We start from the raw sequence: 17,179 nt of genomic DNA on the forward strand, positions 1-17,179 counted from the left end.
TGGTAATAATAAAGTAATAATAAAAATAAGATTACAGATAAAAAAAATATACATTAAAAAATTAAAATAAATAATTATTGAAAAATTACTACTACTTATTGTTAAAAATAATTTCAGCAATGGTTTTTAGTGTTGGATAAGTTACTCTAAAAAAGTAGTTCATTACTAACTATTAATTACTATCTAAAAATGTTACAATTTGATTTCAGATCAACTGTAAAATTGTTCTATAGTCATGAAATTGAAACATAACAGAAGTAACTGTAATTAAGTTACAGAAAAAAGAGTAATCCTTTACTTTTTCAAGGGAAAAGCAATTAAATTACAGTAATTAATTTCTTACTAATGTGTTACACCCACTGATGGTTTCCAGCAGCATGTTGCCAAGTTTGCGTTTTCCTGCAGAATTGGGCTACTTGTAAACACTTGATTTTTTCCCCACAGTTTAAAGATTTGACAGGTGGCATAAATTTTAATCGACTAAAATATTTTGCATTCTACCAATAATAAAACTGCTAGATTATGAGTTTTGTGAGGAAGTGGCATTTGAGCACCTTTATGAAAACAGAACTGATTTTCAACTTGAAATTGTGTGTAATGCATAACAGAAAAAATGTAGGTGTGCGAGTGACGTGTTGGGTTTTGATATGTGGATAGGGTCATTAGGCTAGTTTTCGGCTGGTTTTGTTACACAGACCTGCCCAGTATTCCATTAGGATTAAATGGCTTTAACTTGCCACCAATAGAAAGCAACAAATTACCAGTAGAGATCCGCAGGGACCATCACGGTTTCCATTGAAACCATTACTGCTTCCATTACAACCATTACAAATTCCGAAAGGGTTTCTGTTGTTTGTTTGCTTTTTGTCAGCAGGGTTTGGACATACACCCTGGTAATGTCAGTTTTTTGTTTTTTTTTTGACATGTACAATGATTGATCAAGGTTCAGGTTCATTTTTTTATTTGTCACATACATGTTGCATTACATGCATACCTAGTTCCTCGTCCCACAGTGTCAAATCACATTTATTTTTATAGTGCTTTATACAATAGAGATGGTTTCAAAGCAGCTTCACAGTATCAGATAGGAAAGGCAGCGGCATCAATGATGCGAACTTCAAAAATAAACCAGGAAGCAGTAGAATACACTAGACTGTGCAATACAGAAGCTCTACAGTGTGCATTTTTGTATATATTCCACATTAATAGGGTGTTTTGTGCACATTCCAAATAGTGTTTTTCAGGTATTTTTATGTTATCGCAATAATTAGATGTAAATGTCATGGCATACTAATGTTTATCTGGTGTGTGTGTGCTGGTATTGTAGACGCTGAGATTGTTGAATAGCTAATTGAGCTAAATAAAACTCTACCGAGGCTGTTGAGAAAACTCTTCTGACGTTTCTGAGTGCAATCAAACATAAAAATACTGGTGAGCCGAGCTCTAACGTCTGGAGATTGTGTGTGTAGGCTAGAAGCTGATCAGAGCTGTCAGCAACAGCCGTAGAAAGCCCGACAAACTCAATAAACTCTAATAAGAGATGCAGTTCTCTGAATTTCAGGAATTGCATTTCTCTTGCTCTTTGTTTCTCGGTAGATTGTGGGTTTGCGATGAAGGTTGGTCTTGAGCCGACTGTTTCTGCTTGATTTAAGGAAACTGCCTGAGAGGCCTTGCGTTTAGCTCCTAAAATCCTCGCCTTCAGCGTTGCTATGGATATGGTATGTTAAAAATGGACAGGCGACTCTTTCTGCTGCCTTTAGGGACTTACTGCACCTGCAGAGGGCGCTTTGGCATTAACACCAATGGACCACCATACCAGCTGTTTGATACCAGTGTCAAACTTTGGCAAAATGAACTAAATTCACTAGATATTGTGTAGTGAATGAGTGAATGATTGTTGGGTGATTTCAGATTTATCAAGCGCAGGAAACACTGAAGCACAGCTGAAATAAACACTGAATAAACACAGGTGTTCTGGAGTACAGGTGCGAATACTCATCTAATCTAAAACAGCTGTAAATACTCATCTAGTGCAGGTGTGAGCGTCTCTCGGCGCTTTCACTAAATTGGCCTCGTGTTTGCAAGTTTACTTCTCGCTTTTGTTCTCTATTAACTGATGGACACTACAGAGACGGGCATGAATCATTTTACATGGGCAGGATAAAAGTTTCAGAAGCCCCGAACGCAGGCCATGTTTTAAAGATGAAGAGGTGAGGGATGTGGGTGGGGGTGTTAATGATGGAGCCGTTGCTCTATTTTGGATGTAATTGCTTTGTTCACGCACCTGCTTCCAAATGCACCATCTGTCATCAGCTGAGAAAAACTCACAAGACAATCCAACACGTAACGTCTAAATAATGCTGCGGAGAATCGTGGAGACGGTGAAGAGAGCACTGCTAAAGGCTATTATTTAAATAGCTGTTGCTGTGTTGGTGTCAATGTGAACAACAAAAGTGCTCTGCATACTTCCTGTTGGGTTTTAAATATAGTAAACGAAGCAGTTTGCGTTATGCAATACATTGTTGTTACTGCTTACTACTGGCCAAACGTTTGGAATGATTCAAGTCTTTTATTCTCACCAAGGCTGCATTTATTTGATTAAAAACACAGTAAAAACAGTAATATTGTAAAACATTTTAAAAGAGCGTTTTTTTCTGTGTAAATATCTGTTAAAATGTAGCTAAATTTTCGGCATCATTACTCCAGTCTTCAGTGTCACATGATCCTTCAGAAATCATTCTAATATGCTGATTGGCTGCTCAGGAAACATTTCTGATTATTATCAGTTTTGAAAACAGTTGTGCTGTCCAATATTTTTGTGGAAACTGTGATCCACAAAAGTCTGTGGTCAGTAAAATTAAAATAATAGTAATAATATTTATTTAGCAAAAACATATTAATCACATGATCAAAAGTTCAGTAAAGACATTTATAATGCTACAAAACATTTCTATCAAGATAAATGCTGTTCTTTTGAACTTTCTAGTCATCAAACAATCCTGAAGAATAAAATTAATCATGGTTTCTACAAAAATATTAATTGAATGATTTCTGAAGGATCATGTGACACTGTAGACTAGAGCAGGGGTTTTCAAACTGGGGTCCGAGGACCCCCAGGGGGCCACAAGTAAGTGCTAGGGGATCCTTGGAAGAGCATAAAGAATTGTAAAAATATAAAAATTATATTTTTAATTACATTATATAAATATAGTATGTATAATTATAATTATAAAATAATTAATACAAAAAATATGATTGAATAAGAATGAAATAAATAAATTAGTTAAAATGAAAGCTAAGAAATAACTATAAATTATATTAAAATGAATTATAAAATGTAGATTAAAAAGATAAATGAATACTGTACTTTACTTTAAAATAATTGTTTTAGAAAAAAGGAATAATAATGTAATTTAATAGAAACTAAATATTTTCCAATTATTATTTTAGACTGGCTTATAACTTTGATTTTTCACAATTTTTCCACAGTGTAAATAGGTATTTATACAAGAAACTATATAAGTGTCTTTTACATTTTAGAATGGCCATCATATTTAGGGGTCCGTGGCATCTAAAAGCCCCTGGACTAGAGTAATGATGCTGAAAATTCAGGTTTGCATCACAGGAATAAATTACATTTTACAATACATTCACATCGAAAGCAGCTAACTGAAATTGTAAAAATATATCATAATTTTGCTGTTTTTCTTGTGTTTTTGCTCAAATAAATGCATCCTTGAGCAAAAGAAACTTCTTTCAAAAACACCCAAAACCCTTGACAAGTACTACTGTATGCGCTGCATACTGCATAAAGTGTAAGTGTAGTATAGTAAGTGCATTGTTGGAACACATGCCGTCTGTTTTGGGGTCAAGTGAGGTAAGGCGGCTCATCTTTGGTGGTGTTGTGTTTCCTGAAATAACCTGAAAGATGTTTTCGGCGTGTGTGTGCGCTAATGCTCCGTCCCTCGGGCTGAACTTTTCTCTGGAGTGAAATTCGTGGAAAGACACGAATGTCAAAAAGTCGATTTGCAACACACATCCCATTTATTTTCCATTTGAGAGGGTTTTGCCGGCTATGAGCTGTGTATGTGTGTGTGTGTGTGTGTGTGTATAACTGTGTGTGAAAGTGATTTGGGATTACAGGTGCCTGGCAGGTTTATCGGAGACCCAGCGGCTTTATCCGGGGCGGTTCCATCTGTCTGAGTGTGTGTAAGTCTGCAGGCTTAGTGTTGCTCTGCACAGGGTTTCTCTCTCATGAATCTGATTGTTTGATTTGTGTCTTGTGGCTTGTGTTTACTGAGATCAGACGCCTCGCTGGCGCTCTGACCTGTAGCATTAGCGCTACAGGGGAATATCTTCTGGATTTATTAGCACTGACTGCTCGCTGCATACAGGTCAGGGATTTGAAGACACTCTTCAGTGTTAAAGTGTTAAAGTCGAGGGTGTTTGTGTGTGATCCTACAGCGTTTGAGCTCAAATTATGTTTGTTACCACTGCTGTGTAGATTACTTACAAATTATAGTCCGTTACTGATTACAAACACATGTGGCAATAACATAATCTATTACATTGCACATTTTAGGTAATGTAATCAGATTACCTTTTGATTACTTTTAGATTACTTTTGACTCATGTCATTTATCATGTCTGAGAAGGAATAAACAATCAACGTTATACCAGTTAATTCACATGAAATCTTTAGTTATCAATTTGGTTGTCTGATAGTTTATGTTCATGTCAGTGTGATTCATGTCAAAGCAGTTTTCCTGTCTCTCTCACTGTCTTGTCTGTTAGTGATGGTTGTTTAATATTTATATTGTTTTATAGATTCACAGCAAATTGAATTTCGGCCCATAAACAGTACATCTCAGAGCTGCACGCAGCACGTCCCTGATTCATATACTAGAAATATCACTAAATAAAGCAGCTGAATACGAACAAAAATTCACACACAGCGTTGTGATAAGCGCTGTCAGTTTTCTTGTTCTCCAAAGCTGACCTGTTGACAGTTTGCTGTGTTAACAGCAGAAAGAACTCATGTTTTTCAGTGTAGAGAAGCTGTTAACAATTCACATTTCCTTCAAGTCATGTCGCAATGATTCTTTTATGGGATGAGCCACTGCGACATAATTACAAGTAGGAAACTGTTTTTTTTTTGAGCTTAGACACAGATAACAAAAATATTCTAAGAATGTTTTCCTAGTGTTAAATTAAATGTTGTTTCTGAATGTTGTTGTTGTTTTGTTTTGTTTTTTTGTTACAGGAATATTAAAAATGTTCCATTTTATGATTGTGAAAACATTGTGGGAAAGTTACCTTTGAATGTTCTCTGAATATTTTGAAACAGGTAGTAACGTTTAAAAAACGTTAGATGAACGTCCAACTAAAACATTTCAGAAAAAACATTCCATGAATGATGTCTAATGTTTTTGTTCTAATGTTTTAATAACTTTGAAGTAGGGCTGGGCGATATGGCCAAAAATGATCACGATCATTTTTTTTCATATCAGTCAATATCGATAGTTATCACAATAAATGTCTAATTTTTATTTCTTTAAAGGCAGTGTGAAAGTTGTAAAAACCAGGCAATTAAATGTGGCTTGAAAATGTTCTTTATGGTCAGAACATGACAAACACTTCATGTTTTTTAAATTCTTCACACTTTTTCAAGTCATTTTCCCTTATCAAAATAAATATCTTAATAAAAATAAAAATAATTTCTTAGTTTTGCATGTTTTAATGAGTAATGCTGTTTCAAATCAAGAAACAGGTTTGTTTTACCTGATAATATAATAATAATAATAATAATAATAATAATATAACTTTTTTTGTCTTTTAGAGTAGAGGCGTGTCCAAACTGAATAATGGCAGAAGCGGGTGTGTGCAGTAAAGCAGTATAGTGAATGCTGACTCCATTTTCTCAGTTTTATTCCTCTAAAGATCACATTTCATCCTTTCTAGGTTTGTCTTTTATCCTGCTTCTCAAAATCATCTTGCTGTTTGTCTGCATTCTAACAGGTTCCGCTAAGCTCCGCCCCCCGATCACTAAAAACAAACACCCAGAACGCAACAAATCCGGGTTTGGGTCTGAGTCAGAGTAGCTGGATCAAGCATGAAGCTTTCAGACTCAGTGCGGATAAAACCCTGTCAATCACAGCGCATATAAAAACATGCCATCCTACAGAGAGGTTTCAGAAGAGCATCTGTGAGATTTACACTATATATGACAGCTTTATGTGAGAAACGGGCCTAAATTTTGATGACGCTTTTTGGCTGACCGTCCACTTTCATTCTATGAAAAAAAACAAAAAAAACTCTTACTAACTCTTACATTCCACAGAAGAAAAGCACACAGGTTTCATATGACGTGCAGGTGAGTAGATGATAACAGTATTTGGCTGTCTGGGTGCGCCGTCCCTTTAAGAGCCAATGCACCAGGCTTCCAGAAATCTGTCAATTGCGAATGACGAGTACAGCTTTCTTCTGTCTGTGTGTGCGTGTGTGTTTCACTCTGATGGATCACGTTGTCACTCTCTCCCTCCTGCTTTTACACTGATCAATGAGCTAATGGAGTGTTAGAGCAGGATAACAGCTTTACCTCAGTGCACACACACACACACACACACATGCGGCCCACCCCCCTCAGGTCTTCATTCTGTAGGGTTTTGTAAGAAAGCACAAGCCATTTGTTTTGTGACACTAGTGGACTTCCCTTTAGGGTCTGCGGAGGTTAAACGTGAAGATATTCATGATGTCCTGTCTGGTAGAATTGGGAAAAATTCAGAGTGGAGTCAATACATGAGCTGAAATTAAATCGGAATGACTGGAAGATGAATTTACTGAAGGAATTAAAAAATTGCAAAAAAGAGTAAGGTCATTAGTCCAAGACAACAATAAAAATGGCTGAGAACAGATTTGTATTATGGGATCTGCAGATGCTCGTGTCCAAAGAAACTTAAGTTGTTTCAAACTCAATATTTTATCATATGCTTCATTTCATATGAAATGGAAGTGTTTTGTAAAATGAAAGTTAATTTAATTTTAAATTAAATCTAGAAATATTTAAATATAATTTAATTTTAAATGTAATTAATAGTTTTTTTGATATATTCATAAATGTTGTTTATAGTAATTTTGTATTAATTATACATAGAACACCTTAGGAATAATATACAATTTATATATAATTTTATATATACAGTGGGTACGGAAAGTATTCAGACCCCCTTAAATTTTTCACACTTTGTTATATTGCAGCCATTTGCTAAAATCATTTAAGTTCATTTTTTTTCCTCATTACTGTACACGCAGCACCCCATATTGACAGAAAAACACAGAATTGTTGACATTTTTGCAGATTTATTAAAAAAGAAAAACTGAAATATCACATGGTCCTAAGTATTCAGACGTTTTGCTGTGACACTCATATATTTAACTCAGGTGCTGTCCATTTCTTCTGATCATCCTTGAGATGGTTCTACACCTTCATTTGAGTCCAGCTGTGTTTGATTATACTGACTGGACTTGATTAGGAAAGCCACACACCTGTCTATATAAGACCTTACAGCTCACAGTGCATGTCAGAGCAAATGAGAATCATGAGGTCAAAGGAACTGCCTGAAGAGCTCAGAGACAGAATTGTGGCAAGGCACAGATCTGGCCAAGGTTACAAAAACATTTCTGCTGCACTTAAGGTTCCTAAGAGCACAGTGGCCTCCATAATCCTTAAATGGAAGACGTTTGGGACGACCAGAACCCTTCCTAGAGCTGGCCGTCCGGCCAAACTGAGCTATCGGGGGAGAAGAGCCTTGGTGAGAGAGGTAAAGAAGAACCCAAAGATCACTGTGGCTGAGCTCCAGAGATGCAGTCGGGAGATGGGAGAAAGTTGTAGAAAGTCAACCATCACTGCAGCCCTCCACCAGTCAGGGCTTTATGGCAGTGTGGCCCGACGGAAGCCTCTCCTCAGTGCAAGACACATGAAAGCCCGCATGGAGTTTGCTAAAAAACACCTGAAGGACTCCAAGATGGTGAGAAATAAGATTCTCTGGTCTGATGAGACCAAGATAGAACTTTTTGGCCTTAATTCTAAGCGGTATGTGTGGAGAAAACCAGGCACTGCTCATCACCTGTCCAATACAGTCCCAACAGTGAAGCATGGTGGTGGCAGCATCATGCTGTGGGGGTGTTTTTCAGCTGCAGGGACAGGACGACTGGTTGCAATCGAGGGAAAGATGAACGCGGCCAAGTACGGGGATATCCTGGACTAAAACCTTCTCCAGACTGCTCAGGTCCACAGACTGGGCCAAAGGTTTACCTTCCAACAAGACAATGACCCTAAGCACACAGCTAAAATAACGAAGGAGTGGCTTCACAACAACTCCGTGACTGTTCTTGAATGGCCCAGCCAGAGCCCTGACTTAAACCCAATTGAGCATCTCTGGAGAGACCTAAAAATGGCTGTCCACCAACGTTTACCATCCAACCTGACAGAACTGGAGAGGATCTGCAAGGAGGAATGGCAGAGGATCCCCAAATCCAGGTGTGAAAAACTTGTTGCATCTTTCCCAAAAAGACTCATGGCTGTATTAGATCAAAAGGGTGCTTCTACTAAATACTGAGCAAAGGGTCTGAATACTTAGGACCATGTGATATTTCAGTTTTTCTTTTTTAATAAATCTGCAAAAATGTCAACAATTCTGTGTTCTTCTGTCAATATGGGGTGCTGTGTGTACATTAATGAGGAAAAAAAAAGGAACTTAATAGATTTTAGCAAATGGCTGCAATATAACAAAGAGTGAAAAATTTAAGGGGGTCTGAATACTTTCCGTACCCACTGTATATATATATATATATATATATATATTTTTTTTTTTTTTTTTTTTTTTTAAGGGGAGACACTTGCAGGCAAAAACACATTTTTTGGGGGAATCTTTAAAATTTGAGATTTTGGGCTTTTTGGTTTTTCAAAAAGTGTTATTTCAGACTAGTGGAAAGAAAACATCCAAAAGACACTGTTAAGTGTTTCTTTTATAGCACTTTATCTATTTGTGTCCATACATTTTAATTACAATTAATATTTTTAAATCCCATTTTCTCAAAATTAGTTTTTTTCTCCTACACTGAGCCATAAATCGCCATTTTAGTAGCACTCACACCATTCTTTTTTATTCCTGTTTATATCATGAAGGTTTTTACAGAGGGATTTGTTCATATATAATTTCCTTGATTATATACAACATTTTATTTCCCCCCAAAATGTGAAAATATAGTTTTCTGAATTATGGACTGACAAAAATGAGATATCCATAATTCCTTCTGTAAAAACTTTAAACTCTAATATGTTAAAAAAAATTAAACAAAAAAATTGAAACTGACTTCATCCATTATTTACATTGTTGTACTAGAAATGTAAGCAAATTAGCACATATTTCATTAAACAATGCATCATTTGCATATTTAAACCTACAATTTTAGAAAACTTGTAATACAAAGTTTGCAATTTGCAAATGTAATTAATCAACTGGGTAAGCGAGGTGATAACTATTAGTTAATTTTTTTTACCCTATTCACCTGCAGTGTCTTGCCTTAATAATTTTACATTTTTTTTAATCATTTTTAAATTTTATTTATTTATTTACATATATCTTATTTACATAGCAGAATATTTCAAGCATTGATTTGCACTTAAGTGCGTGACAACATGTTTACTGTTGGGCCATGCTAAGTAATGAAATGTATGATTAAAAACCACAGTTTATGTAAATTCATTCCAATTTAATTCTATTTTAAGTTTAAATGCAAATTACAGTTCTGCATCTTGTTTGCTAAATCGGTTCAATTGACATTGGAGTATTGAATTAGTCTCTACACGGCACCTAACCCTGCTGTCTAGTCCTCAAATCTCACTGCTCCTGTCACATCACTCCAGGCTAATCCTCTCTCTCATCCCATATCACACATTCACTAGCAGTGTTGCTAATCAGGGTTTGGAGGGCAGATTATGTTTTAACGATCCGAACCGCTTTATATGTCATGACTCATGAGTCTTTGATTGGCAGGTTTTTGCCCATCTGACTGAAATCACGGTTATTATGTGGAGCTGACAATTTCACAGTCTGACTCAAGTGGAACAGCTCAGGTGTGTGTGAGCGCCTGCTGCTCACGCCGGCCCGGTAGAGAGACGTCCACCGTGATTAGCACTGATAGAGACAGAAATGATGGGACGAATCCTCCACAAACATCACCAGGTCTCATTTTTGGAATTTTGACCTAATTTTAATGACAATTCAGCACATTTTGTTTCAATTTGAAAGATTTTTTGCCACATCACAGCAGTGATGTTGGATTATGGAAAATTGGAGGAAATGTGCTTGACAGTCATGAAAATAATACGTCTTTCTAAATATAGGCTTCATTTTATTTGAATTTGACCTGGACATGTAATTCACAGATTTTGTGAGATGCCCCCGATGAGAGAAAATGGCTGAGCATCTTTAACATGAGGCAGAACTCGGAAAAAAGTCCAGCAAGCCAATGCTTATGGGCACAGCAGGAAATCAGCCAACCAGAAATAGGAAGAGAAAAGGAGAGAGAGGGAGAGAGGGAGGCTCATAAGTAATTGAAATGGAGGTGATGTCGCCGATGGGCTGCACCGCTACTGTAACTGAAGTGCAGCCAGGCGTTTGGGATAAAATTGGTTTCTAATTATTCAGTCCACCTTTACTTTTCCTCCTGAGAGACAGAGAGAGAATGACTGAAAGAAAGAGAGAGAAAGATAGTCTCTACATGTATGTTGACGAAGCATTTACAGGTTGATACTTGCATGCTGTTTTTGTTGTATTATGAGCCATACGCTTAATGTGCATTTATTTTTTCCCAGAATGCAGCAGCAGTGGGTGTGTGTGGCTTTATTGGCCCTCCTGACTGTTACAGCGACACTGGCAGATGTTGGAAAATCAGAGAAACAAGGTAACGTTACCAAACACTGCTTTGTTGTCTCACACTTTTCTATATCACCCTTACTGCATTGTTACCCTACACTACACTATATAACCCCATACTTGTCTGTATTACTCTATGGTGCTCTGTGTAGCCCCATTAGCCCACATGATTTTTTATTTCCCTGTATTGCTCTATATCACCCCAGGATGATCTAAATTTCCCCTTGCTGCTCTATATTACACCACACTGTTCTGTATCACCTATGCCGCTCTATATGACCCAATACTGCGCTATATCACCATGCCACTCTGTTTACCCCACACTGCCCTGTATTACCTATGCTGCTCTATTTTACACCACACTTCCCTGTATCACCTATGGCACTCTGTGTTACCCTATACTGCTCCATAACACTATACCACTCTATATTATCCAAGGCTGTCATTATCACCCACATTGCTCTGTATTACCCTATAGTAATTTATATATCTTTATTACCCCATTCTGCTTTATATCACCATACCGCTTTGCATTATCCTAGACTTCTCATTATCATCCATGCCACTCTATATTACTCCATACTGCTCTATATAAATAACCCACGCTACTCTATATTACTCCATACTGCTCTTTATAACACACGCAGCTCTTTATTACCCCATAATGCTCTAAATAAACCACGTCTCTCTATATTACTCCATACTGCTCTCTATAATCCAAGACACTCTATATTACTCCATACTGTTCTATATAACCCACACCACTCTATATTACTCTATACTGCTCTACATAAATCACACCGCTCTATATTATGACATACTGCTCTCTATAACCCATGCCGCTCTATATTACTCCATACTGCTCTATATAACCCACGCCACTCTATATTACTCCATACTGCTCTATATAACCCACGCCACTCTATATTACTCCATACTGCTCTATCTAAATCACATCGCTCTGTATTACTACATACTGCTCTAAATAACCCACGCTGCTCTGCATTACTCCATACTGTTCTGTATAACCCATGCCACTCTGTATTACCCAGTACTGATCTATATAATTCACACTGCTCTAAATAACCCCTACTGCTCTATATTGTTCCATACTGCTTTATATAACTCATTCCGCTCTATATTACGCAGTACTGATCTATATAACTCACACTGTTCTATACTATCCCATACTGCTCTATATCAGTCGCGCCATTACAGATTACCCCATCCTGCTCTGTCAGGCACGCTGCTCTGTATTACCTCATTCTGCTCTGAATTACCTCTCAGCACTCTATATTTCCCCACGCTCCTCTATATTATCCCGCAGCGCTCTATATTTCCACACACGCACTGCTCTGTATCACCTCACGCTGCTCTAAATCAACCCACACACACTCTCTGGCTCTCATACAATACATACAATTGTAAGGTGCAGCATGAAGCTCTGTGTGTGTGCTCCCTCTCTGACAGGTAAGAAAGAGCGTAAATCGGACTGTGGCGAGTGGCAGTGGAGCGTGTGTGTGGCTAACGAGGGTGACTGCGGCCTGGGCACCAGAGAGGGCACGCGCACCGGCACCGACTGTAAACAGACCATCAAAACCCAGCGCTGCAAAATCCCCTGCAACTGGAAAAAGCAGTTTGGAGGTGAGAAGCCACACAAACACAGGTTACACACACACAGGGCTCAGGGTAATAAGCCTGCGCTGTGGAGTAACAAGATGGAGATTCTCACAGAATTCTGTCCTCAGAAATGACACGACTGCAACGAGAGCCAAAAACAAGCTGGCAGAATATACCAGTGTGTGTGTGTGTGTGAGAGCATATGCCACCTTCCCTCGGGATTTGTAGGTATGCACATAAACTATCAACAAACACTGAAACTGTGGGGTGTTTTCTCTAAGAAGTCTCTCTCTGGGAATGTGCAACCACCGTCGACCGTCTCGCTCTCAAAGAACATCAGAAATCACAGACTTAATAAAACATGATCACACTAAACGTTGAGTGATGAATCCTCTGTGTATTTCTGTGTAGTTCAGCAGCCGTGTCAGTGTAGTTTAATGTCGAAATGCAGATGTCTGGTGCAGAATTTTTCCTCTTGAGTTATAAGGGCTCTATTTCACATTTTTGAGGGTCTCGGTTCAGGACAGCGGCCATTCAGCCGGAGGGCTTCTGCATGTAATTACATTCTCTCTGCCTTTAAATATGTCATTAGAGACAATTTTGTGCTTGATTGAAGCAGTTTAACCCCCATCCATTCCGGCAGAGACCGAGAGAAATCGCTCCTGAAAGAATGAAAGATGAAATGAGACGAGAGATAAAGGAACGAGAGGATAGATCAGGGCTTCGCAATTGGTTTCGCTTCAGGATCCAGATTTTACATTAGCCATCAAGTGCCAAACCAACACAGTACCTAAATTGTTTATCGTGTAAAATTGCATTTCGATGGCCTCGTGCTCTCGGCAGTTAATAATTCACTTCGCAAAACAAACCTTGATGCAAGCGAACCTGTTTTAAATGCAGTCTGGGTTGTGTTTTCTTCAAGTGAAATAGGATATTCAACAAGAAAAATGTGGTCTTAAACTTTTTATTGCGTGGTGAAAAGTTTCTCTCTATGACGGATGGTTGAAAAGGGATTGGAGACGTCAGCTGTAAACTCGCTCAAGATTATGAAGACAAACATTTATTTTTCAGAATAACATGCACTGGTGAATTCTTCACAGTAACACCAGGAAGAAGTATTAACACAGTAAATTTGTACTTCCTGTTTATGCATGTATGTTTGATTTGTTTGTTGGATTTGCAGTGCGTTTGTTCCATTTGAACTCAAAATCAAGTTGTGGGTTTTGTCTTTTGCAGGTGAGTGTAAGTATGATTTTCAGGCGTGGGGTGAGTGCGACTCAACCACGGGAATGAAGACGCGCAGCGGCGTGCTAAAGCGAGCGCTGATGGACGCTGAGTGCGCGAACACCGTCAGCGCCACCAAACCCTGCGGCAAACCCAAGACCAAGATACAAGGTACAGGAACACCCATCGAGCATGCAACGTGCTCAACTTGAATAAATGTACAAAGTGATTTGATTGGAGTGCTAAAAAACATTTTTACATTAAGGCGAGACACCACAGGTGAATAGGGTAAAAATGATAATTACCATACTTTCCTAGTTGATTAGTCACAGTACATTATGACAACTGATTCTATTACAAGTTTCCTGCATTATGTTGAAATATGCAAACAAGCCATTATCTAATTAAATATGCACTAATTTGCATACATTTCAAAAATGGAACTTTTTGTTTCATTTTGTTGACATATTAGAATGATTTTAGATTTAGCACTGCATGCATCGGGAAAACGGTCAACAGCCAGGAAAAAATATATTTAACCATAGTTTTAGGAATAATATGTGATGTGCAAATGATATATAAAGCCCTCAGTAAAACCAGAGAGGATGTAAGTGCTGCTGAAATGGAGAAAATCTCACAGCATTTAAAGATATGGATTATAAATGAAATCTACACATGCAATTTTTTATATTAAGGCAAGACGCCACAGGTGAACAAGGGGAAAATTATAATTACAGTGCTTCCATAGTTGATTAATCACACTACATTATGACAGTTGTTTTGTATTACAAGTTTATTTCATTATTATGTTCATAGAAGCGAACAATGCATTTTCTAATTAAATGTACATATTATGTAGAATTATGTAATTTGCATACATTTCCAGAACAGAAATTCAAACTTTGGATAAAGCCAGACTGTATTAAAGGTTTTCATAGAGGGCAATATTGATATCTCATTTTATCACTTTAGGAAGAAAATGTTTCATAAAACCCCAAAACTCTGTAATACCCTTCAGAATACAGATAGGAATAAATCTGGTGTAAAATTAAAGTTTGGTGTGTTTAAGTGCTGCTGAAATAGAGAAAAATCTCACAGCCGTTAAAAAGATATGGATTATAATAAATCTACAGATGCAAATTTTAACATTAAGGCAACAGGCCACAGGTGAACAAGGGAAAAATTATAATTACAGTGCTTCCATAGTTGAATAATCACACTACATTATGACTGTTGTTTTGTATTACGAGTTCACTTCATTATTATGCTTGTAGATGCAAACAATGCATTATCTAATTCATTCCAGAACAGAAATCCAAAATCAGAATCTATTAAAGGTTTTTATATTTGCTTTACTCCAAAAATAAAAAAATACCATGTTTTTAGGAATAAACTGTTGCATAAACCCCAAACAACAACAAACAATTCCTCTGTAATGCCCTTCAGAATATAGATAGGAATAAAACTGGGGTAAAATGAAAGGTTATTAGGTGTGTTTACGTGCTGCTGAAGTGGGGAAAAAACTCTTTAAAGGCTTTAAGGAGATGTATCGGAATTGAAATCTACAGACACAAATAGATAAATATGAATCAAATAAACACTTAAATGTGTATTTTGGATGTTTTTTCCAAATAAGATATGTTATAAAAGCAAAGTAGCTGGAAAAACTCACCAGTGAATGAAAAACAACTGCCAGTAATGCCTTAAAAAGGCTAAAGAATCCAAAACCCTTTTATTTCTGGACGTATCTTTTGACATTATGATATATTCCAGACTGTTCTTCTTCTACATTATGTACAGTAAACAGGTCTGTGTTGTGAAGCGCAGGACAGTGAGATCGTAAGGTTACGCTGAAATATTGATCAATAAGGTCTTTCTGTCTTTCTGGAGCTCAAGAAGATTCTAAAGACTCTATTAAAGTTTAATAAATGTGATCTGTGTTAAAGGCCACAGCCGGCTGGTTTTATAGGAGCGTTTGTAGCTATTAGCATTGTTGTCTGTGCTTCATATTATTATGAAGTGAATATGCTGAGATTCATGGCAGCACTTGTATGTTAGTGCAGTATTTCTAATGCCACTGTCTCCCGCTGATGAATCCCTCGCACTGTAATATTCCTCATTTGTAAGTTGCTTTGGAAAAAGCATCTGCTAAATGAATAAATGCAAATGTACATGTTGGCAACAATTCGGGCTAATCAAAAGAAATTCGTCTTAATCTACCGAGAGCGTCGTTTTTCAGTCTGAAAGTCGCAGATTTAATTTTGCACCGCGAAAGCAAACACGCAAACAGACAGTAGCGTACGCGTTTATTTAACTGAGTTTAATTATGTCCCGATAAGATTGTGTTCGGATGAAACGGACCAGTCACAGATGACATTTGGGTCAAAAACAGCTTTTCTAAACCTCATTGTTGCCGTAAATGTTATTAGCCGGCGTTAAAGTGCTGTAGTAACGGCTGTGAATGTCTGGATAAGGCTGCTGGATCAGAAAAAGAGAGGACGGATGAGGAAGCGGAGGGGAGATGGATTTGTCTGTAATGGGTGTGACGGGTCTCGTGTGCTCGTCTCATTTATCAGGATTTGGTCTTGAGCTCAAGTGCTGCTGCCACCCTGAAAGAGCTCAAAGAGCCGAATTCATCATCAAACACCAGAGATGAAGAACTGACCGCAGGATAGAGAGACAAATCATAAACGAAACCGTCTCAATTTGAACTCAAACATTTCTTAAAAAAATAGCTCCGTACTTTTAATGCATGCTGACCCGTTTGTGTCTGTTTTAACTTCTGTTTCAGAGAAACATATGAGATGAAGTACTTTTTCAAAAGGTTGTTTTTGAAAGAAGTCTGTTCTGCTCTCCAGAGCTGCATTTATTTGATCAAAAATACAGTAAAAAATCTGAAATATTATTACAGTTTAAAATAGCTATTTCTATGTGAATCTATTATAAATATAATTTATTCCTTTGATTTAAAGCTGAATTTTCAGCATCATTACTCCAGTCTTTAGTGTCACGTGATCCTTCAGAAATCATTCTAATATGCTGATTTGCTGCTCAAGAAACATTTCTCATTATTAGCAATGTTGAAAACAGTTGTGCTGCACAATATTTGTATGTAAACCGTAATATTTCAGAATTCTTTGATGAATAGAAAGTTCAGAAAAACTGCATTTATTTGAAATAGAAATCTTTTGTAACATTATAAATTCTAAAGTCACTTTTGATCCATTTAATGCGTCTTTGATGAATAAAAGTATTAATTTTTCTCTTTTTTTTTTGGAACTTGCTTACCCCAAAGCACAACTGTTTTCAACATAATAATAATAATCAGAAATGTTTCTTGAGCATAATATTAGAATGATTTCTGAAGGAAATGGGTAATGATGCTGAAAATTCAA

The 17,179-nt window shown here is 37.1% G+C and overlaps 1 protein-coding gene across 1 annotated transcript in view; it reads left to right on the forward strand.

The window, feature by feature from the left end:
• ptn (pleiotrophin) overlaps nt 1-17,179 on the forward strand; it is a 35,415-nt gene that overhangs the window by 14,634 nt on the left and 3,602 nt on the right. The window contains exons 2-4 of the mRNA XM_051108413.1: nt 10,880-10,968; nt 12,411-12,584; nt 13,797-13,955. Coding sequence (XP_050964370.1) covers nt 10,881-10,968; nt 12,411-12,584; nt 13,797-13,955 — 421 coding nt within the window. The 5' untranslated portion in view covers nt 10,880. The remainder of the gene's footprint in view (nt 1-10,879; nt 10,969-12,410; nt 12,585-13,796; nt 13,956-17,179) is intronic.

The sequence above is a fragment of the Labeo rohita genome, chromosome 4 (assembly GCF_022985175.1).
Source record: "Labeo rohita strain BAU-BD-2019 chromosome 4, IGBB_LRoh.1.0, whole genome shotgun sequence".
In the NCBI taxonomy this organism is placed as follows: domain Eukaryota; kingdom Metazoa; phylum Chordata; class Actinopteri; order Cypriniformes; family Cyprinidae; genus Labeo; species Labeo rohita.